At 43.4% G+C, this 20,686-nt stretch overlaps 1 protein-coding gene across 1 annotated transcript in view; it reads left to right on the forward strand.

Moving 5' to 3' along the window:
• LOC110524461 (inactive N-acetylated-alpha-linked acidic dipeptidase-like protein 2) overlaps positions 1 to 20,686 on the forward strand; it is a 282,881-nt gene that overhangs the window by 239,405 nt on the left and 22,790 nt on the right. Inside the window, exon 11 of the mRNA XM_021604123.2 lies at positions 12,281 to 12,370. Coding sequence (XP_021459798.2) covers positions 12,281 to 12,370 — 90 coding nt within the window. The remainder of the gene's footprint in view (positions 1 to 12,280; positions 12,371 to 20,686) is intronic.

Here is a 20,686-nt window from a genome sequence, read left to right on the forward strand (position 1 = left end):
GCAAATACTCTACCCTCCACCTAGTCACAAATATGATGCCTTCATTCATATACTGTAGAATGCATTCCAATAGAACCATGTAGATGTGTGATGCTGGAGCTACTGAAGTAACCTTTAAATAAATATGGAGGGAGGCAGCAAAGCCATTCTCAGAGGAGAGTTGAGGAAGATGGGTCTTGGCATGCCTCACTACTCCAACAGGACAGACAGGCCCTCAGACTGACAGTCAGTCACATTCCCCAGACAGACTGCAGTACAGTCTGACACTAAGACTTTCTCATCTCCTGCACACCCAGTGACACCCAGTGGCAATCTCTTTTTCAGAGGGAGCCAGCCGAGTTCTCATCAAATCAAACCCAGCTCAGTGGGAGCTCCGGCTGAGTCGAAATGAACACAGCACCAGCAGACCTGCTCTATTGATTCAGAGGCTCTTTCTGAGTCTCTCTCTGAGTCGGTGTAAAACAGCATCAAGGCAGGCAGGCAGCACCCCTCCTTCCCTCCGCTGTGTCTCCACTCTGCCCAGGCTTCCTTGGGACCGATCAGAAAGTGGGCGCTGAAGGGGAGTGTGTGTGTGAGGGGATAGAGAGATCATTAACTCAGCTCAGCTTGGCTCTTCTGCCTAATCACCAGTTAACACTTTCCAGGCCTGTATGGAACAGTGTGTGGGTAGGGAGCTCCTCACGGCAGGGGCCTGGCTTCTCTATGAGCCAGTAGACACATGGGGCGTCAGAACAAAACCTGGCTCAATGGATGTCGATGTATTGTAGAAGTGTCAACACATGAAGATGAACTCCTCAGAATGATTTTTCTTTGGCATTGGTTTGATGGTTGTATAAATTGGAATGTACACCACAAGTGTTAAGAATCTGTGCAAATGACTGTACAGATGACTGTGGATGATTACTGATCCGTGGTGGATTTTAATCATCATGTTACCATGTTCCATAGCTCCCCTGTCTCTGCGTTGTGGCGCACGTTTTGTAATCTCTGTGTGACAATGTCACAGTGTCACAGCCTACTTTGTACTGTGTGTCAAAGGTTTAACAAGCATTTGCTTCAGTTAATGTGACTGTGTGTTTTTGTTGCCAACACAACACAACAGCCTGTGTAAGACTATAGGAATCTATGTATTGTAGTTGGTGCTTGTTTTCCTTGCCAAGGACATCCTCATGCTGAAAATCAAATGCTACCAAGTGCTTCCAAAGTGTTTTAACACCCCCTTCAATAACCTAGAGGAGTTTTAATATCAAACCACTGCTTATCCGGAGTTTTAATATCAAACCACTGCTTATCCAATGGTATTTATTTGGTCCCTCTGTTGCAGAGAGAACATAGTATAAGCCCTTAGGTCTGCATTGATGATCAATTACTTTATCTTGAGTCTACCATAAATACAGAATCATTTGATATAATGATGTTTCCTCTGAATTACGCCTGCAATCCTCAATTAACTTTTTAAAACTTATTTTGGATAACATAACCTCCCATTAACTTTTGTCACTAAGGCGAATCAGTATCTCTCCTCAGGGATTTTACTAAAGCAATAAGTTGTCCTCTATGAGAGTCAGTGTTTTGGAAGATTATCAGAAACAGCCATTGTAAATCCTCCATAAAACAAGCAAAGGCCTACTGAATCAACTGTACTGTTTTCCTGGTCATATCAAAGCTCATATTATGAGCATTACTTGCAGAGCATCTTTGATCTATTCGTATCACCCATTAAATGGAGTTTAAAAAAATAAAAATACAATTTTCAGGGTTCAGTACCCATTGCTCCAGCTTAAAATAAAGTAATAAAGGAATCAATGAAAATGCAGCTGGAGTGGAAATAACTTGACAATGCTGATTTTTTTTCTCCTTTTCCTCAAGCGAAAAGGTTCACCTCTTTTTATGTGGCAGGCGCTGTCCTTATGGAATCCTTATTTCACTTGAACTCACTACATTAACTTTTACTCTGTAGTTCCCGGTTGATTAAATTAGTGATATCTGCATGAAACGACAGCTGATCCCGCTCTCCTCCCCTGCCTCGCCACACCTCTGATTATTTCCCTCTCTTTGTGGATGAATATTCATGTATTGTTGTTGCCAACAATATACCATTCCCAGCTAGCCCATTTGGTTCCTTGGAAGTTGTGGGAACGTACGTTTTTGGTTTCCCTTTGAAGCCATAAGTTTCCTGACTGGTAAAACAGAACATTTTTTAAATGTTCTGAGAACAGAAGTGAACATTTTACCTGGTCTGGGTATGTACATTTTTAGGTTTCAGGGAGTTGCTGAGAATGTTTAACTATGGGTCCCTGAAAGTTTTCCTAGGAGGTTTTATTAATGTTCTGAGAAGGAAGGTATTTAAATACAGTGCCTTGCGAAAGTATTCGGCCCCCTTGAACTTTGCGACCTTTTGCCACATTTCAGGCTTCAAACATAAAGATATAAAACTGTATTTTTTTGTGAAGAATCAACAACAAGTGGGACACAATCATGAAGTGGAACGACATTTATTGGATATTTCAAACTTTTTTAACAAATCAAAAACTGAAAAATTGGGCGTGTAAAATTATTCAGCCCCCTTAAGCTAATACTTTTTAGCGCCACCTTTTGCTGCGATTACAGCTGTAAGTCGCTTGGGGTATGTCTCTATCAGTTTTGCACATCGAGAGACTGACATTTTTTCCCATTCCTCCTTGCAAAACAGCTCGAGCTCAGTGAGGTTGGATGGAGAGCATTTGTGAACAGCAATTTTCAGTTCTTTCCACAGATTCTCGATTGGATTCAGGTCTGGACTTTGACTTGGCCATTCTAACACCTGGATATGTTTATTTTTTAACCATTCCATTGTAGATTTTGCTTTATGTTTTGGATCATTGTCTTGTTGGAAGACAAATCTCCGTCTCAGTCTCAGGTCTTTTGCAGACTCCATCAGGTTTTCTTCCAGAATGGTCCTGTATTTGGCTCCATCCATCTTCCCATCAATTTTAACCATCTTCCCTGTCCCTGCTGAAGAAAATCAGGCCCAAACCATGATGCTTCCACCACCATGTTTGACAGTGGGGATGGTGTGTTAAGCTGTGTTTCTTTTACGCCAAACATAACGTTTTGCATTGTTGCCAAAAAGTTCAATTTTGGTTTCATCTGACCAGAGCACCTTCTTCCACATGTTTGGTGTGTCTCCCAGGTGGCTTGTGGCAAACTTTAAACAACACTTTTTATGGATATCTTTAAGAAATGGCTTTCTTCTTGCCACTCTTCCATAAAGGCCAGATTTGTGCAATATACGACTGATTGTTGTTCTATGGACAGAGTCTCCCACCTCAGCTGTAGATCTCTGCAGTTCATCCAGAGTGATCATGGGCCTCTTGGCTGCATCTCTGATCAGTCTTCTCCTTGTATGAGCTGAAAGTTTAGAGGGACGGCCAGGTCTTGGTAGATTTGCAGTGGTCTGATACTCCTTCCATTTCAATATTATCGCTTGACCTCTGAGACTATCACAGTGCAGGTGCATTTATACGGAGACTTGATTACACACAGGTGGATTGTATTTATCATCATTAGTCATTTAGGTCAACATTGGATCATTCAGAGATCCTCACTGAACTTCTGGAGAGAGTTTGCTGCACTGAAAGTAAAGGGGCTGAATAATTTTGCACGCCCAATTTTTCAGTTTTTGATTTGTTAAAGTTTGAAATATCCAATAAATGTCGTTCCACTTCATGATTGTGTCCCACTTGTTGTTGATTCTTCACAAAAAAATACAGTTTTATATCTTTATGTTTGAAGCCTGAAATGTGGCAAAAGGTCGCAAAGTTCAAAGGGGCCGAATACTTTCGCAAGGCACTGTAACATTCTGAGAACATGTTTTTATTGTGACATGGCATCAGTGAGATTCAAACCTATGATCTTCTGTTCTCTATCCATGGAATTAGTCCACTGCGCCACTAGGATGGAGCTAGCATGCCATGTTTTCTTTACTCATACAAAACTGTTCATTTCAGTCAATTTAAACAGGCCCCATCTCAAAGGAAACATTTCAAGCATCTTTTACATTTTTAAAAATGTAGCCTTTATTTAACTAGGCAAGTCAGCTAAGAACAAATTCTTATTTACAATGACGGCCTACCAAAAGACAAAAGGCCTCCTGCGGGGACGGGGGCTGAGATCAAAAAATTATAATAATACAATAAAAATAAGGACAAAATATACATCACGACAAGAGAGACAACACTACATAAAGAGATACCTAAGACAACAACATAGCATGGCAGCAACACATGACAACACAGCATGGTAGCAACACAACATGACAACAGCATGGTAGCAACACAACATGACAACAACATGATAGCAACACAACATGGCAGCAGCACAACATGGTAGCAGCACAAAACATGGTACAAACATTATTGGGCACAGACAACAGCACAAAAAGCAAGAAGGTAGAGACAACAATACATCACACAAAGCAGCCACAACTGTCAGTAAAAGTGTCCGTGATTGAGTCTTTGAATGAAGAGATTGAGATAAAACTGCACGGTCTGAGTGTTTGTTGCAGCTCGTTCCAGTCGCTAGCTGCAGCGAACTGAAAAGACGAGCGACCCAGGGATATGTGTGCTTTGGGAACCTTTAACAGATTGTGACTGGCAGAACGGGTGATGTACAGTATGTGGAGGATGAGGGCTGCAGTAAATATCTCAGATAGGAGGGAGTGAGGCCTAAGAAGGTTTTATAAATAAGCATCAACCAGTGTGTCTTGCGATGAGTATACAGAGATGGCCAGTTTACAGAGTATAGAGTGCAGTCCTATAAGGAGTATTGGTGGCAAATCTGATGGCCAAATGGTAAAGAGCATCTAGCCGCTCGAGAACACCCTTACCTGCCGATCTATAAATTACATTTCGTAAACTTGCATGGGTAGGATGGTCATCTGAATCAGGGTTAGTTTGGCAGCTGGGGTGAAAGAGGAGCGATTACGGTCTAGATTTAACTTTAGCCTGCAGTGTTGATACCCTCACCACCCACACCCAGGTGGTGAGGGTAGGAAACAACATCTCCACCCCGCTGATCCTCAACACTGGGGCCCCACAAGGGTGCGTTCTCAGCCCTCTCCTGTACTCCCTGTTCACCTATGACTGCATGGCCATGCACGCCTCCAACTCAATCATCAAGTTTGCAGATGACACTACAGTGGTAGGCTTGATTACCAACAACGACGAGACGGCCTACAGGGAGGAGGTGAGGGCCCTCGGAGTGTGGTGTCAGGAAATAACCTCACACTCAACGGCGTACACATCACGGACAAACTGAAATGGTCTACCCACATAGACAGCATGGTGAAGAAGGCGCAACAGCGCCTCTTCAACATCAGGAGGCTGAAGAAATGTGGCTTGTCACTGAAAACACTCACAAACTTTTACAGATGGACAATCGAGAGCATCCTGTCGGGCTGTATCACCGCCTGGTACGGCAACTGCTTCGCCCACAACCATACGGCTCTCCAGAGGGTAGTGAGGTCTGCACAATGCATCACCAGGGGCAAACTACCTGCCCTCCAGGACACCTACACCACCCGATGTCACAGGAAGGCCAAAAAGATCATCAAGGACAACAACCACCTGAGCAACTGCCTGTTCACCCCGCTATCATCCAGAAGGTGAGATCAGTACAGGTGCATCAAAGCTGGGACCGAGAGACTGAAAAACAGCTTCTATCTCAAGGCCATCAGACTGTTAAACAGCCATCACTAACATACTGACTCAAATCTCTAGCCACTTCAATAATTAAAAATTGGATGTAATGAATGTATCACTAGTCTCTTTAAATAATGCCATTTTATATAATGTTTACATACCCAACATTACTCATCTCATATGTATATACTGTACTCTATACCATCTACTGCATCTTGCCTATGCCGCATGGCCATCGCTCATCCATATATTTATATGTACATATTTATTCAATCCTTCACACTTGTGTGTATAAGGTAGTTGTTGTGAAATTGTTAGATTACTTGTTAGATATTACTGCTCAGTCAGAACTAGAAGCAGAAGCAAGCATTTCGCTACACTCGCATTAACATCTGCTAACCATGTGTATGTGTCCAATAAAATTGGATTTGATTTGAGAGAAGGACAGTGTACCGTCTAGCCATACTCCCAAGTACTTCTATGAGGTGACTACCTCAAGCTCTAAACCCTCAGAGGTAGTAATAACACCTGTGGGAGGAGGGGCATTCTTCTTACCAAACCACATGACCTTTGTTTTGGAGGTGTTCAGAACAAGGTTAAGGGTAGAGAAAGCTTGTTGGACACTAAGGAAGCTTTGTTGTAGAGCGTTTAACACAAAATCTGGGGAGGGGCCAGTTGAGTATAAGACTGTGTCATCTGCATATAAATGGATGAGAGAGCTTCCTACTGCCTGAGCTATGTTGTTGATGTAAATTGAGAAGAGCGTGGGGCCTAGGATCGAGCCTTGGGGTACACCCTTGGTGACAGACAGTGGCTGAGACAGCAAATGTTCTGTCTTTATACACTGCACTCTTTGAGAGAGGTAGTTCGCAAACCAGGCCAAAGATACCTCAGAGACACCAATACTCCTTAGCCGGCCCACAAGAATGGAATGGTCTACCGTATCAAAAGCTTTGACCAAATCAATAAAAATAGCAGCACAACATTGCTGAGAATCAAGGACAATGGTGACATCATTGAGGACCTTTAAGGTTGCAGTGACACATTCATAACCTGAGCGGAAAGCAGATTGCATACCAGAGAGAATACTATAGACATCAAGAAAGCCAGACAGTTGTTTATTGACAAGTTTTTCCAACACTTTGATAAATAGGGCAAAATAGAAATAGGCCTATAACAGTTAGTTATAACAGTTAGCACTCATTAAGATCAGATGTGGCCAATTAGTGGGTGTGGCCCACACACTTGAACACACTTAACAAGAGAGTATAGAAAGAGTTTTGTTGATGCTGAGAATGGAATGTATTTTAAATAACATTCTTAGAACTTTCTCAAAAGTTTTCTTGATTTTTGGGGGGGGGGAAGTTTTCTTAATGTTCTCAGAACAATTTGAGAACATGACTTTAAATAGAACCATGAGGAAACCTGTAGGAAACGTAATGCTGAAGTACTGAAATTCCCAAAGAAGGACACTGTTTCTTAACATTCTCTGAACTATTTGATAATATTCTCAATTGCAAACCAGTTGGAGAACGTTCCTCAAACATTATCAAAATTGAAATGAAATGTAACCATGTTTGAACTTTTAGTAAACGTTCTGTTAAAGTAGTGAATTAAAAGTAATAACAAGATTTTTTTTTTTTGTCAAGTTCTTTAAATGTGCTGAGAACGTTCCAAAGCAAATCAACTACCCTGCACCATTCCCAGAAAGTTGTGAAAGGTTTTACTGTATTCAAAATAACCACAGGACAACCACACTCTCACCAAACTCTTAAATATATTATATATAAATATTCCCAGAATGTTATGTGCTAGCTGGGTCAGTTCTGGGGGCTGGGAAATGCTCTGAAATTTGGTTCCATGTTTGCCATGGCGCTGTGAGGTCGCCTAGGCAGAGAGCTCTGGAAATACTGTACAGATTTTCTGTATTTTTAAGTTGTTTCAATTGCATTTTTCAATTAATGTTTTGTTTTTGTTACCTTAATGAGGGTTGATCTGACATTTCTGGTGATAAACCATAGAGTTGCAGGCCTGATGACGGCAAGTATGTTTATTTGGCTAGGCTAGCTAGGTAGCTAGTTAGCTGGCTAATGGTATTTGAATGATGCATTCACATCACCGTCTGTTTGTTCCACCTGTCCCGGTTCCTGGAAGGATGTGAGTGAATGGCAACCACGCCTCGTAGGGGACACTTCCAGACTACTATCGAGATGTGGTGGTGTTTTCTGGTGCTTTTACAGTCGCCAAAGCAACTCCCAGGTGGATGATACACCTTGATAGTGGATGATCCAGCCTACTTACGGAGGTGGAGATGACGTGCCTGATGAAGAGCTCCGGGCCTGTCTAACAGTAGGCCTATCTGACTGACATTTCTCCCTGCCTGTCTATCACCGATGCTCCCGCCGCTCAAGCTACTGCTGCTGACTGCCTTTCTGAACTGCCTAAAGGCATCTGAAGCTGTGGAAGACCATCAGCCATGAAGTGACAGATCCCTACATTTGTTTTGGTTTTCAACATGACTTTGAGATTCTTGTTTGTAATGAAAAGCACTATAGCAAATACATGTATTATTATTTAATGATGTTGCACTAAACAGCTCAAAGCACTCCCATCCAGAGTATTCCACACGTCAAAGCCTGGGGCTATTGGGGAGGATGATCTACATCACACAAGGTTGGTGGCTCCTGAATTGGGGAGGACGGGCTCGTGGTAATGGCTGGAGCAGAATTAGTGGAATGGTATCAAATACATAAAATAACAGTCTCCGTGTGTTTGATACCATTCCATTTGCTCCATTCCAGACATTTATTATGATCCGTCCTCACCTCAGCAGCCTCTTGTAACCTACATCTTCACGCTGATTACTCCATTCAAAGCTTCATTTTCCAGCTTACATAAACAATGTGTCTTCTGCTCTCTACTCTCCACCACCGAATATAGTGAAAACCACCATAGTTAGTATTGTCAAGGTCTTCATAATGAGGAGACCAAGGTGCAGTGTGCTAAGCATACATAACTCTTTTAATGAAAAGAACGAACACTGAACAAAACTAAACATCAGGGCGAGTGCGAGGAGGTACACTGGAGACCAGGAGCGCTGAGCCGGCACCCTCCTGCCCATTCTAGCACGGCTAGCAAGGAGCTAGGAATAGAGCGCACCGGGCTAGAATAGCGCACTGGAGACACCGTGTGCTCCACCGCATAACACGGTGCCTGACCAGTAACACGCTCCCCACAGTAAGCATGAGGAGTTGGCTCAGGTCTCTGACCTGACTCATGCAATCTCCTCGTGTGCCTCCCCCCAAAACAATTATTGGGGCTGCCTCTCGGGCTTCCGTGCTAGCCGTGTACCCTCATATCATTGCCGTTCCTCCCGTTCTATCTCCACCTGCCTCCATGGTAGGCGATCCTCCCCTGCCAGTATTTCCTCCCACGTCCAGGATCCTTTACCGTCCAGGATTTCGTCCCATGTCCATGCAGTCTGCTCCATCAAACACTGCTCCTCCTTTTCACGCTGCTTGGTCCTTTTATGGTGGATTGTTCTGTCACGGTCGTCATAATGAGTAGACCAAGGTGCAGCGTGATAAGCGTACATAACTCTTTTAATGAAAAGGACAAACACTGAACAAAACTATACAAAACAACAAAATGAACCGTGACGCTATATAACTAGTGCAAACAGGCAACTAAACATAGAATAACAACCCACAAACTATCCAAGGAATATGGCTACCTAAATTTGGTCCCCAATCAGAGACAACGATCAGATTGAGAACCAATCTAGGCAACCATAGACATAAAAACCCCTAGACAATACAAAACTACACAAACCGCCCTTGTCACACCCTGATTTAACCAAATAATGAAGAAAGCAAAGATAACTAAGGTCAGGGCGTGACAAGTATTGACATTATAATTAAATCACAATGGATTAGCTAATTTCCGTGAAACAGCTGTCTGTGTTACAGTAGCTGCCTAGTTAGTGCAGTGTCTTTAGCTAGCTAGCTAGCTTTGTTGTGCTAGCTTGCGAATAGGATAACGTTAGCTAACTAAACATTTGGCTATTGGCTGGCACTGGCAGTATGGGATTATAGAGAGTTAATTCAATTGTTTATTCGTCATCTTGCTAGTTATCTAGCTGTGGCCTGCTGGCTAGTATCAACAAGGGCTATCTACAAAATAGCAGCATTAGCCCATATAACTTGGAATCTAGACCAAAAGCAATTCGCATGGATATGCATTTCCAAACAACGCTACTTCCACCTTCTGATTTGAAGTATTTTAACAAGGCTCAGTGGCTGACGACTTCCAAAGTCTTTTCTCTGTGAACACAAAAGAGATTGACTGCTGGCACTCTGTTCAGAGGTGCTCTGTACTGTCGGTAGGCAAACGTTTAACAATCCTAACATTTGTGTCTGAGCTTTAAACAGAACTCAGTGACCCCCTTGTGGTACGGTCAGGACAGAAGCCAACAGTCTTGTTGCTCTTGATTTTCATTCCTATCCTCCAGCCCTCCTGCTAGTTTGTGTTTGTTTTCTGGGGGGGATTCAGAGCGAGATTTGCTGAACAGAACTACAGTCCTCAGCAAAACAGGAGATCAACCACTTGACTCTAGCGCCTCCATCTGCCCACCCTGCTCCCCCTCCTGCGTTTACCTTACTCCCACCAGTTGGCAGTCATGCTCCTACTAACAGGCCTGGCAGGGAACACCCACCCCATTCCACAGGGAATTGTGACACCTAGTACACCTACAATTGGTTTACCCAGGGACACGCAATCTGCTCGTTTCAAGCGTACATATTCAGGTTAACTACTCAAACAATGGTACAATTTGAATCTAGCCTTTGGTCCATACTCAGTGAACAGATTAGTATGATGCAGTGCTCTGTGTAGAAAATTATTGAAGTAACAATTAGACACACTGAGGATCAAAGCAGTGGATAGCCTTGTTGTTGTCCATTCATTAGGCACCTTGCAGTATACCGCATATCACCTAACAATGTAAAAGGTACTTGATGACTCCTAACAGATATAGGAAGTGTCCTGATGATAGTACTTCATAGGCCACTAGTGGTTAGAGCGTTGGACTAGTAATCGAAAGGTTTCAAGATCGAATCCCCGAGCTGACAAGGTTAAAAATCTGTCGTTCTGCCCCTGAACAAGGCAGTTAACCCACTGTTCCTAGGCCGTAATTGAAAATAAGAATTTGTTCTTAACTGACTTGCCTAGTTAAATAAAGGTAAAATATATCAAATAAAACTATACGGAGAAACAGAAAGGACTTTAACTAAAGGAGACAGAAGTGTTGTCTTTAATGGCCATTTGTCTGAACATCTAATCCTTGTGCTCCTTTAATTCACCTACACAAAGTGTCTGTTTTGGCACCCAAAGTATTTGTACAATGGAATTTAGGTGTATTTCCTAAATGGAGCATTGTCTGATGAGTTTGTGTGCAAATATACTTGCATATCTGCACCTCCTCCTGTGTTGGGTTCTCTGTGTAGCCTAGCCTATGTGTCACAACAGTGGGGGGCTGATACTTCCATTATTTCTTTAATATGTCAGTGAGGAGTACCATGGCTGAGGAGGACAGAGCCACTTCAACTGTTAGCCTGGCTCTGCTCTGGCTGATGACTCATGTGTGACTCACCTTTTTCTCCCCAATAACCTGGGAATCCTGCCCTAGATGGCTGGGGCTGGAGACTGTGCTGTGTTTTATAATCCTCCACTATTGGCTGCTTCCTCGTGCTGCAAAGTGGTCTGAAATATTTAGATGTTTAATCAGAGCTGCTGGTGATGCTGTATGGAGAGACTGAGGCTCTCTGTAAGGTATTATTTGAGTGCCACTTCTGAGCATGTGTCTGACAGCAGTACAAAAAGACCTGACAGTGGCATGTCGCTGAAAAGGTTTGGTGTTTTTTTGGAATTAATGGCCTTGTGAATTGTAGTGCAACATAACAGAAAATACTTTAGCGTCTGCCTCAGATCATTGCAGCCCTGAAGGGAGATCTGTGTGGATGATGAAAGTGGTTTGCCGATTAGCATAGAATGGTCTCAGAATATTCTCAACCCTGTTTATGAGACAGTCACATAACAGGTAAACACCCTATGGCAGGGTCACCCAACTGGCAGCCCGCCTGCGGGACGAATTTAACCAGCAGGTTTTTTTATTTGGCCCCAATTATTATTTTTTTGTTGGGGGGGACATAAAATACTGTAAAAACACTAGCAAATCAGCTCCAAGTCATTTACATTGTGGAAATCTGTTCCAAAGTATTTCCACACGTAATAGAGAGATATATGTGATCCTATACAAATGTAAGCAAGGTTTGAAATTTTGCTTTAGTCAAATATTATATCTGTTTGGGCTTCTTGCGGTCAATTTGCAGTCTACAACTTATTTGTAACTATGTTCCATCCCCCTGACCATCCACTCAAGAAAAAAATCTGCCCGCGGCTGAATCTAGTTGATGATCCCTGGCCTATAGTATGAAACTGAATTTGTAGTATGAAGCTGTGAATATTTCAACCAAATCCAATAGCTGTATATCAACATCTATAATAGTATGATATTTGTCATGTTATTTTCTTTCCCCCAGAAAAGCAGTTTTCTCTCTGAAGCCCTGTTTTCTGCAGAGTCACCAGAGACCTTGGATCCCCTCTTCAAATTCCATGAGACTATCGCTAAGGTAAGAGACCATCTCTCAACTGTCTTGAGGCACTGTTATCCTTACAAGGACTTGGCAAATTAAAACAATGAATTCATTCATGGACTGGAGTGGAGTAAGGAGCGGTGCTTAATTGAGACTGGCAGGTAGTGTGGTTGTGGAATATGGTTTTAGAAGCCTTTTCATGTGGTGTCAGACTATTCTGTCTTTTTTAGCTCTCTAAGCCAAACCTTGAGGCAGTGGCTAGTTAGGAACAAACATTGATATACAGTGTGCATCCTGCTTACTGTTCAGCTCTTCATTTTAATGCAAAGAAGATATTAGGCTTAGGCCTGAATTGCTCTCCCGTCATGCTCACAGACTCTCATTCATCATCCCAAATGTGCCCACATTTCTGTCTCCAAAGTGTCAAACTGGTGTGCCGTTAGTATACTTCAATATTACTGTAATATGTGGACATTTTTCTTCTGTTTCCCTTCCATCCTTTTCTTCTGAACAAATTTCATATTTGTTAGAACAAGATACATTTTTTTTTTTAAATGCCGTTTCCAGCTACAATAGTCATTTACAACATTAACAATGTCCACACTGTATTTCTGATCAATTTGATGTTATTTTAATGGACAAGAAATTTGCTTTTTTTTTCAAAAACAAGGACATTTCTATGTAACCCTAACATTTTGTACAGTAGTGTACACACACACACACACACACACACACACACACACACACACACACACACACACAACAGCTTACCATCTTTAGCCTATGGGCAGACTCACAGTCATCCTGTGGACAGACTGAAGGTCAGACCTCTGTGCAACCCGACCCCTCCTTGTTGTCACCTCAGGCCAATCTTCATACGAAGGACTTTGTATCAGTGTCTGTCTCTAAGTGTTAGTGTGTGTGTGTGTGTGTGTGTGTGTGTGTGTGTGTGTGTGTGTGTGTGTGTGTGTGTGTGTGTGTGTGTGTGTGTGGGATGAGTGACCCAATGTAGTGGTGTGTTGCTTTATTTAAAGCCAGCACTCAGTCATTCACGTCTTGGCCAGACACTGATTGCTCAGCTAAAGACTGGCTCCTGACAGCTTATTTTTTCCCCCTACCTGTTCTTTGTCTTCAGGAGGACAGGTTGCTAGTTGGGAAGCAGAAAAAAGGCCAAGCTTTTATACACATTTTTGTCTCCAGCGAGGAAGGCCACAAATATGACGGCAGAAAGAAATATGGCTGTCGTTAGAGCTCCTCATCACAGCCTTGGAGATAATGTAATGTGCCACACGTTGTTTGTGTGAAGTGTTAAGAGCTAAGGGAAAGAAAAAGCAATGACATAAAACATTCAGCAATAGTAGTACAATGGCAAGTGATAAAGGGGGTAGTGAAAATGAAAAGAGGCAGTCCAAGATGTTATTCTCAAATTTAAATATTCACATGGCGAATGTTGAGCATTATTTTAACTCCAATGTAAATTGGTCGTTGGGACTATTTGAGTGCAAGAGCTGTCGGCTGTGATTTATAATTCCGAGGACGTGTTTGGAGATTTATCATGTCAAAATACCATATTTTTCAGCTTTATGGCGGAAGGTTGAGAAACTTTACTGAATAATAAAGAGAAAAGATCTCTCGCTGGTGATTGTGACACCACACACACACAGTACAGCCACAGTGGTGTCAGAAAAACTTTGGAGAGGCAAGATTGTCTTATCAGGGGACTTCTCCTGATTTCGGGGGATTACACAGTGTGATACACAGCTGCCGGATTCACACAGCCACAGAAAAGAAAGCAAAACATCTCTTTGAAAACTGCCAGGCCTCATCCTTAACCACAAAGAAAATAGTTCTATGAGAGGAATCCCATAAGAGGAATGGGATCTTTCACCACCAAATGTGTCACAATAATCATTATAGTTATGTAGCCACTGTTTCCCCATCTGTGAAATATATGTCATAATGTTTTTTTTAGGAACATGTTTAGTCATGTGTCATCAAGAAGTAAACTGCCAGGCCACCATCACACTACCACCACCACCATGCTTGACCGTTGGTATGAGGTTATTACTGTGGAATGCAGTGTTTGGTTTTAGCCAGACATAATGGGACCCATCTTGTCCAAAAAGTTGACTCAAGTTTGCATCAGCAAGTTTCTTGGAAGAATGTGCTATGGACATATGAGTCAAAGTATAACTTGTTGGACTACATGGGTCCCATTATGTCTGGCGAAAACTAAACACTGCATTCCACAGTGAGAACCTTATACCTACAGTCAAGCATGGTGGTGGCAGTGTGATGGTTTGTGGATGCTTTGCTGCCTCAGGACCTAGACGACTTCTACTCTGTATCAGAGAATTCTACAGGAGAATGTCAGGCCATCCGGGTCATGCAGGGACATGGGTCATGCAGCAAGACAATGATCCAAAACACACAATTAAGTCTACATAAAAATGGCTAAAAAGCAACAAATCTAATCCCAATTGATATGTTGTGACAGGGTTTGCTTGAAAACCCACAAATATTGCTGAGTTAAAGCAATTCTGCAAGCCAGAGTGGGCAAAAATTCCTATACACCCATGTGAGAGACTGATCAACAACTACAGGAAGCTTTTGGCTGCAGTCATTGCAGGTAAAGGTGGCACAAGCAGTTACGGAGCGCAAAAAGGGGCAATTTACTTTTTCCCACATGGGAATTGGGTGTTGTATAACTTTATTAATTCAAATAATTATACTTTTTGTATTTGTAAACTCAGGTTCCCTTTTTGTAATATTAGGTATTGGTTGAAGATTTGATAACATTTAGTATAAAAAACATGCAAAAACAGAACATCAGAAAGAGGGCAAATACATTTTCACAGCACTGTAGTTGCTACATAGCTCATTTAAATAATTGTAAATACAAAGCTCATTCAAATAATTTAGCCATCTTCGTTTTCAATGACAAAGATTGTTTCAATAATTCAAGATGTCTGATGATTGCAGGGACAACAGTACAAAAACAACTGTTTATAATATGATATTCAACCAATTAAACAACTACATAAAATACACTGTGGTTTTGACTACTGGGCAACAATGCTGAAACCCATGGTCTCGGAAATTATTCAGACCCCTTCCCTTTTTCCACATTTTGTTTTATGTTACAGCCTTAAACCTAAAATGGATCTACACACAATACCTCATAATGATGAAGGAAAAACAGGTTTAGACATTTTTGCAAATTTATAAAGAAACAAACAACTGAAATACCTTATTTACATAAGTATTCAGACCCTTTGCTATGAGACTCGAAATGAGCTCAGGTGCATCCGGTTTCCATGAATCATCCTTGAGATGTTCCTACAACTTGATTGATCCACTTGTGGTAAATTCAATGTATTGGACATGATTTGGAAAGGCACTCACCTGTCTATATAATGTCCCACAGTTGACAGTGCAAAAACCAAGCCATGAGGTCGAAGGAATTGTTTGTTAAGCTCCGAGACAAGATTGTGTCGAGGCACAGATCTGGGGAAGGGTACCAAAACATTTCTGCAGCATTGAAGGTCCAAGAACACAGTGGCCTCCATCATTCTTAAATGGAAGAAGTTTGGAACCACCAAGACTCTTCCTAGTGCTGGCCACTTGGCCAAACTGAGCAATCGGGGGAGAAGGGCCTTGGTCAGCGAGGTGACCAAGAACCCAATGGTCACTCTGACAGAGCTCCAGAGTTCCCCTGTGGAGATGGAAGACCCTTCCCGGAAGGACATACATCTCCGCAGCACTACACCAATCAGGCCTTCATGGTAGAGTGGCCAGACAGAAGCCAATCCTCAGTAAAAAAAAATAGCCCACTTGGAGATTTCCAAAAGGCACCTAAAGGACTCTGACCATGACAAACAAGATTCTCTGGTCTGATGAAACCAAGATTGAGCTCTTTGGCCTGAATGCCAAGCGTCACATCTGGAGGAACCCTGGTACTATCCCTAAGGTGAAGCATGGTGGTGGCGGCATCATGCTGTGGGGATGTTTTCCAATGTTCTACAGAAAAACTAATGTCAATGAAAAAATAAGATTAATGAAAAATAAAACACTAATATATCTTGGTTAGATAAGTATTCACCCTCCTGTGTCAATACACCTTTGGCAGCGTTTACAGCTGTGAGTCTTTTTAGGTCAGTCTCTAAGAGCTTTTCACACCTGGATTGTACAATATTTGCCCATTATTCTTTTTTAAATTATTCAAGCTCTGTCATGTGGGTTGTTGATCATTGCCATAGATTTTCAAACCGATTAAAGTCAAAACTTAGGAACATACAATGTCATCTTGTTAAGAAACTCCAGTGTATATTTGGCCTGAGATATTTGGTTTTCTTCTAGTATTTTGTCTGTTCTTAGCTCTATTCTGTTTATTTTTATCAACAACCAAAAAACTCCTTAGTCCTTGCTGACGACGAGCATATTCATAACATGATGCAGCCACCACCATGCTTGAAAATCTGAGGAGTGTTACTCAGTGATGTGTTGAATTTGCCCCAAACAACATGGTTTGTATTCAGGACATAAAGTACATTTCTTTGCCACATTGTTTTGCAAGATCATTTTAGTGTCTTATTACAAACAGGAAGCATGTTGGAATATTTCTCTGCACAGACTTCCTTCTTTTCGCCCTATAATTTAGGTTAGTATTGTGGAGTAACTACAATGGTGTTGATCCATCCTCAGTTCTCCTATCACAGCCATTAAACTTACTGTTTTCAAATCATACTGGCCTCATGGTGAAATCCCTGAGCGGTTTTCTTCCTCTCCGACAACTGAGTTAGGAAGGAGCCCTCTGTCTTTGTAGTGACTGGGTGTATTGATACACCATCCAAAGTGTAATTAGTAACTTCACCGTGATCAAAGTGATATTCAGGGTCTTTTTTTACCGTTCTACCGGTAGGTGCCCTTCTTTGCAAGGCATTGGAAAACCTTCCTGGTCTTTTTAGCTGAATCTATGTGTTATGAATACTCAGGGAGAAAAATGTGTAGATTCACGCACAGAGTGCTGCAGGTGTTAATTTTGCCTTTGTGGACTGACCCGACGTTCTGCGTCGAGGCTGATGTCCAGTGGTTCTGTTCGGGGGTCGACCTCGAGGTTGGGGAGCGGGACGATCCGGACGGTTACAGTGTAAAGCCTGAATCATCTCTGGGTCGAGAATGTCCTTATCGGGGACCCAGGACCAGTCATCAGGCCCATAACCTTCCCAGTCCACTAGATAGTGGATGCGATCTCTCAGGCGTTTGGAATCAAGGATGGCCTGAATGGCGTAGGCAGGTTCCCCTCCGACGTACAGCGGTGGGGGTGCACTGTGGGTTGAGACTGGAGGATGAAGAGGACTGTAGGTGACCGATTTTAACAGAGGCACATGAAAGGACGAGGAGATTTTATACTGACGGTGTAACTGGAGGGGGTACATAACAGGGTTGATGCGATGGGTTATCTTGAAGGGACCAATGAACCGAGGGGAGGCGGAACCGGATGTCTCTGGTAGAGAGCCACACACGCTGTCTGGGGTGAAAGAGTGGTGTAGGTCGGTGGAGTCTGTCGGCAAAGCGTTTGGGTATCAGAGGCTTCCTGCAGATACCGGTGAGCGGTCTATGCACTGCTCACTACGCCAAAATCAGACGTCGACAGCTGGGACAGTACCAGGCTCCGCCTCCCAGGGAAACATGGGGGGGTTGGTAACGAAGTACACACTGAAACGGAGTAAGGCGGAGGGATGAATGCATGAGTGAGTTCTGAGCGTATTCAGCCCAGGCCATATACCAACTCCAGTCGTGTGGAGAGGCAGAACATTGTTGGCAGAGGTACGTCCCTATTTCTTGGTTCAGGCTTTCCGTCTACCTGTTGGTCTGGGAATGGTAGCCAGAGGAGAGGTTGAGGGTGACCCCCAGTCGGTCACAGAAGGCTCGCCATACCGCGGTCAGAGACGATGTCCTCCGGAATCCCATACAGATGGAACACCTGCTAGAACATAAACTCAGCCAACTCCATACACTCAGCATTTGAAGTTGTTGAAAGCAGTCAGGGCGGTATCAGTCCATTGAAGGGTCCGCGTCTTTTGGCTGGTAAGGGTAGTGAAGGGAGCGGCAATAGAACTGAAGTTCCGAATGAACCGGCGATAGTAGTTGGAGAACCCAATGAAACGTTGGAGTTTCTTAACGGTATTGTTTTTTTTCTCCCAGTTACTGATGGCGGTGACTTTGTTCTCATCCATGCTGACCCCTCCAGATGTCAGTATGAAACCGAGGAAGTTTTCCACTTTTTTCAGACTTCACATTAAGATTATGGTCAAGGAGCCGTTAAAGAACCTTTTGCACATGCTGTATGTGTTCCTTCAGGGAGTGGGAGTAAATCAGGATGTCATCAATGTAGACGATGAGAAAGCATTTATCGTATCCTGGAAAACCTTGTTCATAAAGGATTGGAAGACGGCGGGGGTGTTAGTAAGGCCGTAGGGTATGACCAGGTATTCGTAGTACCCTCGCGCGGTGATAAAGGCCATTTTCTATTCGTCGTCTACACGTAAACGAACAAGGTTATATGCACTTCGCAGGTCGAGTTTCGTATAGATGTTGGCGTGGCCCACTTATTCAAGGGTTGCTGGGATCAGAGGAAGAGGGAAATGGTTCTTGACCGTGACGTCATTCAGGGAACAGTATTCAATACATGGACGGAGACCGTCCTTTTTTCCAACAAAGAAGGAGATAGACGCAGCCGGGGAAGAAGGACGAATGAAACCATTTGCGAGTGTTTTATCAATGTAGTTCTCCATTGCCTCATTTTACGAGTTAGTTAGGGGGTAAACACGGCCCATCAGTGGGGACACTAGAGAGTAAGTCAATAGCACTGTCCTCTGTGCGATGTGGTGGCAGAGTGGAGGCCTTGATCTTGCTGAAGACATTGCTGTACTGGGCGTATTCAGATGGTATGGTGGGTGGCACTGCAGAGGCAGAGTCCTCAATGGAGGTGGCTCTGCAGGGCAGGCTGAGACAACTGGTGAAGCAGGTAGAAGACCAGGACAGTAGTTCACCTTGTCGCCACAAGATGGCAGGGTCATGACGACAAAGCCAGGGGTGTCTGAGGATGAGTGGCTGTTTGGGGGATGAGAGTTCCATGAGTTGAATGGTTTCGGTGTGGAAGACTCCAATCTGGAGAGTGACACTCTGTGTCAGGTGTGTAATGAAGCCTGTGCTCAATGGCTGCCCATCCAGGGTTTTAATCCTTAAGGGAGGGGTGACAGCCTATAGATCAATGTCAAGCTCTTGTACTAGCTGTTGATCGATAAAATTACCTGCTGCTCCCTAATCCATCAAGCCCTCTACGTACTTAATAACCCCCTTCACGGTTATCATTACTGGGATGGAGAATTGCTTCTGGGAGATATTTAGAAATAAGGACACGCCTACCTGCATGGCAGTGGAGGGACCCTTCTCATCTCTCCGTGGGTGACGAATAGGGCAATGACTGAGTAGATGATCTTTTCCCTCCACAATATAGGCAGAGCCCTTCATGGAGCCGCCTTTGACGTTCGATACATGGGGGAGGAGCATGGCCCAACTGCATGGGCTCTGGAAGACTCGGATGGGATGACGGAATCATGGAAAGAGAAGGTTTCAGGTTCCTGGGTGGCAGAGTTCTTCGGCGGTCGGCGATGAGATGGTTGATGGAGATGAACATACGAATATATAGATTTAAATCCTGAAGGTCACCTCTACAGGCCAGCTCCGCCTGAAGTCCTCTGTTGAGCCCTCGTCGGTAAGTAAAGCAGCCTCACTCCATCCACTCCCTGCAGCCATGGTGCGGAACTCGAGGGCATTACTCGGCAGCTGAGTTATGTCCTTGTTGTTCTATGAGGAGGTCTCCTATAGGACGACCAGAAGGAGAGTGATCGAATACCTCTTTGAAGAGGGTGTGGAAATGGGTCTCGGATCCGAGTTCTGTGCTGTTGGCAGTCCATATGGCGGTGGCCCAATCCAGGGCTTTGCCTCTGAGTAAAGACAATAAAACCCACCCTGCTCTTGTCGGTGGAGAAGTTAGTGGAGTTGTGCTCAATGTATTTGCTGCATTGTATCAGAAGTCCCTGACATTTCCCAGGTGAACCGTCATATTTTCCTGGCATGGATATGAACGAAAGAAGGTTATGGGTTACAATACCTGGTATTGAAGGAGTAGGGATAGGCTGGTGGAGAAGATGGCAGATTTCCTCCATATGCTCCTCTTGATGGGTTAGGCATCGCTGAATCCATTACGTTTTTAGGTGAGGTATTCTGTAATGAATACTCACGGAGAAAAAGGTGTAGATTCACGCGCAGAGCGCGGCAGGTGTT

The sequence above is a fragment of the Oncorhynchus mykiss genome, chromosome 5 (assembly GCF_013265735.2).
Source record: "Oncorhynchus mykiss isolate Arlee chromosome 5, USDA_OmykA_1.1, whole genome shotgun sequence".
Classification (NCBI taxonomy): Eukaryota; Metazoa; Chordata; class Actinopteri; order Salmoniformes; family Salmonidae; genus Oncorhynchus; species Oncorhynchus mykiss.